Below are 6601 nucleotides of genomic sequence, written 5' to 3' on the forward strand. Positions count from 1 at the left end.
GCTACCGTGTGTAGCCAGCAGCCAGCGTGAGCGGCCAGCAGCCGCAGTGAGTGGCCATCCAGAAGCCGGCGACTGATCTGCCTCGCCCGGGAAGAACACAATGATGGTGCCAACTTGGGCCAGTGAAGCGACGTCCTCCACAACTAGACCGAAGAACAAAACGACAGCAGCTTGTCTGTTCCCCTTCCCCCAATTCCCTAGCACTGTTCCCATCCCCCAATTCCCCAATAAAAAAAATCTTAAAAAAAAAAAAAAGAGAAATCAGTGCCTTTTCACAGACCAGGAGCCTCCTTGAGTCTAAGAGGATGCAGGAGCCCACTGAAGAGGCGCCCACTTGCCAAGGGTGGGAAAATCTGAGCCTCACTGAGGATCAGAATCACAATGAGTTGAAATTTATCAAATATACTTAAATCCATGAATCCATAAGGATATTAAATATTTTTAGAAAACTAATTCATCTTCTTCTCAGGACAAAAGAGAACCAACTCATTATCTTGGAAACTAAGTAAATGAAACAGAAAAACCCTGCCTTTCCTGCATGAACTGTATCACTGGGAAGCCAAATCGTAGGCGACGGGAAGCATCTCTTTATAACATTCCAGCTAAGAAGCAAAAACGAACTGACAGACTGAAAAGGTCTATTTGGCAATCGCCACAGAGTCAATGGAGGCGGCCTGGAGCGTCAATGGCTTCCAAGATGACAAAAGGCCACGTGGTCAAGGGTCATCAGATGCCTCCTGGTGAACGAGCAGCACCTCGAGGCTTGCCACGAGTGTGATGGAGACCCAAGACCCAGCTGCCAGCCTGCGGGGACCCAGGATGTGCTCGACTGCCCTGGGCTGTTCAGGGATGGCCCCATGGGCTGGTCCTTCAACAGTGGAACTGTGAGGCCAGGAAAGGCAGGCAAAGGGTGTGTGCAGCCACATTCAGACACGGCAGGCTTAAACCAGCGTGTCCACACCACAGTGGTGAGCCATAAAAATTCCAGGAGGTGACCACCATAAAGGGCAGGAAGCTGGTCATTTCTGAGGAGGAAGGCTGCGCTGGGTTGAGGTGTAAGGAGGAGCTTCGAGGGTGCTCAGCAAATGTGTAGTTTTGATCTGAGTGGTGATTACGAGGGTGTTACAATAATTCCCCATACTACACATTTACTTCCTGTACCTGGTTTTATTTTACAATAAAAAACAAAACAAAAACGGTCTATGTGTTTACAACATGTAGGAACTGCTCTGAGTTCCTGGCACACATTAGTGCATTCCACTCTCCGTTTCACACACCCAAGCAAACGTGTAAATGAGGACACTGCTCTGTGCCTGTCAGCGCTCTGCTGGCCAGGGAGGCACAGAGGGCCGACCACGACCCTGGCCCTCCTGCGAGCCCCCCAAGCTGCCACAGGGGCCCAGGAGCTAAGGGCTTTACCTGCATTGCTCCTTGAAGCGGCACTTCCCCTCCAGGAAGAACGGGCAGGTCTTCAGGGACTTGTGGGTGGGGTACAGGTAGAGCACGCGGACGCCTGCGGAGCCATCGCTGGCCTCTTCTGTGCCCACAATCATGGCATTGTGATACTCCAGGGTGCCCCACGAACTGTAGAAGGGGGCGTTCACCTTCCTCCCGCTCAGCTCCCCCTCGTCCTCCGAGTCCTCCCCTTCTTCCTCCTCCTGCCCAGGCTTGCTGGGTTCTGGCCCCGTCTCTGTTTCAGGAACAGCGTCCACTTCCGCCCTGGGGGATACTGGCGCCTCAGTCACGGGCTTCTGGAAAGCCAGGTACTCGGCACCGTCTTGGGCTGGGTGCTCTCCGTCCAGCGTGGCCAGCAGCTTGCTCTTCCTGACGGACACCAGGCTGGCCTCCGTGAGCTCGATCAGCTCTTTCAGGTCCCCCTGGAGCTGGCGCAGGTCCGCCAGCGCGGAGGGATCCAGGCCGGCCCCCAGGGCCAGCTCTACCTGCTGCAGCTGTGCGTCATAGGTCTGGAGAGCCGTCTGCAGGCTCTCCTCGTCCATCGTCGGGAAAGGGCTGACTTCCCTGGGTCCTCAGAGGGGCGGTGCGGGAGCAAAGCTGCAAGGCAGAGAGAGACGCCGTGAGCGCCGGGACAGCCGCCCTAGTTCCCAGGCCATCGCTGAGGGTGACATGGAGCGCTGCGTCCACAGCTGCACTCGGGACCTCACCACAGCCTGCGGGACCGTGTGCGCTTCCCTCTCCCGTTTTGGGGCGAGAGGACAGGCTGCAAGAGGTTATCAGCTCCGAGTGGAAAAACCACAACCGGACCTTGGCCGCCAGCCCCACGGCCTCGGCTCCCTTCCCCGGCCGCCCTGGGCTGTTGCCGCTAGATTTCATCGGATTCTCCGCGTCTCGGCCCAGCGCTTGGGGGTCTCCCCGCGCCCCCGCCCTCCACACCCCCGGGGTCCTCTCAGGCCGCTGCCTCTCCGCCCCCAGCCTCCCGGGCCGCCGGCCTCCGCTGGCCCTGTCACCTCGGGCCTGGTCGCCCAGACCGCGTCCCTCTCCCCCGGCCGGAAACCTCTTCCGCGCAGTCCGGCCGCACCATAGAGTGCCCTCCGGCCTCATCGGCTAGAGCGGCCCGGCGCCCGGCTTCCGCCCTCGCAGCCCACGGGCGCTTCCTGCCGCGGGGGCCGCCGGGACGGCTCCGCCCTCTCCTGGCGGCCGGCCAGGTCCCGTCGGGCGCCGCGCGGGGTCAGCAGGGTCAGGCGCACGCAGCTCCGCGGCCCCGGCGGGCACAGGTAGGCCGGGGTTGGGTCGTCGGCCCCCCGGCGGGCGGAGCAGGGCCGAGGGCGGGGCGGACGGCCTGGAGCAGCTTCCGGCGGCCGGGCTGCGAGCCCCAAACCCGGTGTCAGGGCGGGGCGTCGGGCCCCGGGGCCTCCCGCCTGTCCACGCCGCCAGCCTGCTGCCCGGCCACTCCGGGCCCTCCGCGACCGGCCACCACACGCACCCCCGTCTCCCAAAAGTGGAGTGTCCCCGCTTAACGCTTGTAGAGGGTCCTGCTGCGCGTTTACCGGGCGCCTGCTGTGCGCCAGGCGGCGCGCCGCCTCCGAGGGGCGTGACCGCAGTTGGGAGAGGAGCCGGCGGCCCACGCGGGGCGGGAGCCAGCGTGTCCCTGGTTGCGCCCGGGAGGAGGGCCGAGTGGGAGTGCAGCCTTGAGGGGCGGCCTGGCGTCGGCGGTGCTGAGCGCGGCAAGCCCTGGCTGTGGTCCTGAAGCCGGAGAAGGTCGAGGCCTGATCGGCACTCGGGGCGCAGAAAGCCTCGGAGGGGCCGCAAGGAGCCAGGAGGGGGCGCGAGGAGACCAGGGAGTGGTCCGGCCCGCTGGCGGCCGGCGTGGGCGGAGTTATGGGGGGCGGGGCGCAGGGGACGCCAGAGGACCCCGGTTCGGATCCCACATATGAGGGCCAGTGACACTGCCCTCTACAGCTAAGATGCTGAACAACAGCTCAACCTGGAGCNCCTGGAGCTGGGTTGCCATGAGTCGCCGGCGACGGCGTAGGCTGCAGTGGGTCTGCAGTGGGGCTGCTGTGAGCTACTGTGAGTGGCCGGCAGCCAGCATGAGTGGCCAGCAGCCGGTGTGAGCTGCCAAGAGCCACTGTGAGTGGCCAGAGGCCGGCGACCGATCTGCCTCATTCAGGAAGAGCACAATGATAACACCAACATGGGCCAGTGAAGTGACGTCCTCCACTAGACTGAAGAACAAAAGGACAGCAACTTGTCTGTTCCTCTTCCCCGATTCCCCAATAATATCTTAAAAAAAAAAAAATTTACCCAACTCAATCACCTACCTCACAACATTCACGGAAACACATACCAGGGTAAGTAAAAACTTAAACCTGAAAACAAGCACCCAGAACCACAGAGAAGATCCTGAGTTCCAGCCACGGCTAAGTACAGAGGTCACTGAATGCTCTCCACAGAAAAACAAGGCAAAACTGGGCAAAACTGCCAAAGCTCATAGCTTCAGAGCTCTGGAAACTGAAGCAGACACACGCCGAGAAGCAATGATGCTTGAAAAACTGCCCAGCTTTGGGGCAGAAGTGGGGGGATTGCTCCCTGGCTGCCCGGGTCACCCAACATGAGCCTCACCTGCAAAAGCAGCCACAGAGGCTGGAAACCAGAGCCTGGCAGCTGAGCAGTGAAACTGGTCAACACCACAGAGAAGGCTGTGCAGCGGGCACTGGGCCCACCAGGCGTGTTACAGGCAGACCGTGAACATGAAAGGGCACCAAAGGGACCCGCTGTCCATGAACCCTTGGCTCCACAGGAAACGTGGTGCCTGTATCAAGAGCTCTAAGACATACCAGGACAAGGTGACAGCAAAGGGAGACCAGGGGCTGGTGAGACAGGAACGAGACCCTAATTCACGCAGAGCAACGAGCTGAGCGGGGAAGCCTTTTGGGAAAGAAGCGTTGGAGTACAGCCTCTACCTAAATCCCTGGCTGACCACTAAGCTACGCAGATACGGAGGGCGCCTAAGAAGCCAGGCTGAGAAGGGAAATTAAAAATCTGAGCAGAGATATCAGAGGCTGCACACTATGGGGGGGAGGCAGACTATAATTTAGGTCCAGAAAACACTAAAACGAAACAACACACTCAGAAAAACAATTCAGAATCCAGAGTTGACATATTAGATCATTTGAAAAGTCTAGTTCTCAATAAAAAAAGTACAAGACATGCAAACAGAAAAGCGTGATCCATATTTAGAGAAAAAAAAACAAACCAGTTGACAGAATCTGACTGAGTGGGCCTAGAAGGTGAGTTTAACCAACACTTCAACGTAGAGACCGTAAGTATGTTCCAAGATTAAATGGAAAGTATCATGACAATAACTCAAAAAATAGGGAATCTTAAGAGAGGTGGAAATTATATAAAAGGAATCAAACGGAAATTCCAGAGCTGAAAAGTCCATAACTGAAATGAAAAATTCACGACATGGGACACCTCTGGTTTCTGGTCTGGCATGTAAGAAGCTTGGACGTCACCCCTCTGTCCTCACAAAAACAAAAAGGAGAATGTGGAACACACGGAAAAGTCACCAACTCTTCTTAGAGCCATTAGAGAAGTGAGGTCTCAGGGCCAGCTGCTGCCCCAGATTTGGAGAGTCTGACAGGCAGATGCAGAGAATCGCCAACCCCCAGCAGCAGCGGCCACAGGACACAGCCCCGGAAAGGGAGCGCGGACTGCCCACTCTCGGAGAAGCCTGAGGGTCAAAGCCCCTGGGGCTTGTGTCGGCCGGCTCCACACTTGCATGTTTTACTCTAGGAGCTCCACCGGATTTTCACAGTAAATACTGGAAAAAATTCCCTGCGCTCGTGCAGAGGGAGGGAAAAAGGAGCCATTGTGAAACACACCAGGGCACTCTGTTCTTCACAAGGCTGCCCTCGGGGAAGCCAGCTCACCAGAGCCTAGCCTGTTGGGGTTTATCAGAGTCTGACAGAACTGGGTTTAGGGAAACACCAGCTCCAGCCTCTTCTAGCCATCCTGTCCTGCGCATGCGCGTGTGTGTCTGAGACACATACATGCAGTCCACAATCCAGAGGCCTAGTTTTACTAACACACTGAGATCTAAGATATATGACAATTAAGTTCGTGAACTTGTTGCAATGACGTTGCTAACCTTTTTTTAATACCAGAGGGCTCATTCATTATGAATTTGTACCAACAAGTAAATTAACCAAGTTTACTATTTGGAAGTGCTGAAGAGGCTGCATAAAAAACTTAGATGACCTGAACTTTTCGCCAACAATTCATGGCTCTTGCATCACGACAATGCACCAGCTCACACATCACTGTCTGTGAAGGAGTTTTTAGCCAGTAAACAAATAACTGTATTGGAACACCCTCCCTACTCACCTGATCTGGCCCCCGATGACTTCTTTCTTTGCCCGAAGATAAAGGAAATATTGAAAGGAAGACATTTTGATGGCATTCAGGACATCAAGGGTAATATGACGACAGCTCTGATGTCCATTCCAGAAAAAGAGTTCCAAAATTGCTTTGAAGAGTGGATTAGGTGCTGGCGTCGGTGCATAGCTTCCCAAGGGGAGTGCTTCGAAGGTGACCGTAGTGATATTCAGGAATGAGGTATGTGGCACTTTTTCTAGGGTGAGTTCGCGAACTGAATTGTCAGACCTCGTAACCACAGGACTACAGGACGCTTCCCTCATTACCACATCACAGCAGTTCCTTTTAGCTAGCACATCATGTCTGGCTATCAAAAAAAATTACAAAACATACTAAAAGGCAAAAAACATAGTATACCAAAACACGAATTAATGGAATTCCAAAAAAAGAGGGAGAGAAAGGCACAGAAAAAAATGTCTGTAGAATTAAAGAATAACGGCTGAAAAGGTCCCAAGTTTGATGAAAGACATGAATCTATGCATCCAAGTAGTACAAACTCAAGGAGATCCACACTACGACACATCATGATTAAACGGTTGAAACCCAAAAACAAAGAGAATCTAGAAAGCAGCAAAAGACAAGTCAGTGGGTCGGCCGAGTGGCGCGATGGTTAAGAGCTGGCTTGGGACGCCAGAGGACCCCGGTTCGGATCCCACATATGAGGGCCAGTGACACTGCCCTCTACAGCTAAGATGCTGAACAA

The 6601-nt window shown here is 55.5% G+C and overlaps 2 protein-coding genes across 4 annotated transcripts in view; one reads left to right on the forward strand and one right to left on the reverse strand.

Annotated features, from left to right (window-relative positions):
- ZGPAT (zinc finger CCCH-type and G-patch domain containing) overlaps positions 1-3346 on the reverse strand; it is a 10792-nt gene extending 7446 nt beyond the window's left edge. The window contains exons 1-2 of one of the 3 annotated variants that reach the window (XM_019637175.1): positions 3006-3346; positions 1420-2052 (exon numbers count right to left, since the gene is read on the reverse strand). In XM_019637175.1, coding sequence (XP_019492720.1) covers positions 1420-1997 — 578 coding nt within the window. In that variant the 5' untranslated portion in view covers positions 1998-2052; positions 3006-3346. Of the gene's footprint in view, positions 1-1419; positions 2053-2465; positions 2625-3005 lie in introns of those variants that run through there. The other 2 variants (XM_019637176.1, XM_019637173.1) reach the window with 2 other exon arrangements.
- Positions 2648-6601, forward strand: part of ARFRP1 (ARF related protein 1) — an 18019-nt gene continuing 14065 nt past the window's right edge. The window contains exon 1 of the mRNA XM_019637149.1: positions 2648-2732. The gene's annotated coding sequence lies outside the window, so the exon portion shown is untranslated. The remainder of the gene's footprint in view (positions 2733-6601) is intronic.

The sequence above is a fragment of the Hipposideros armiger genome, unplaced genomic scaffold, assembly GCF_001890085.2.
Source record: "Hipposideros armiger isolate ML-2016 unplaced genomic scaffold, ASM189008v1 scaffold_32, whole genome shotgun sequence".
NCBI lineage: Eukaryota > Metazoa > Chordata > Mammalia > Chiroptera > Hipposideridae > Hipposideros > Hipposideros armiger.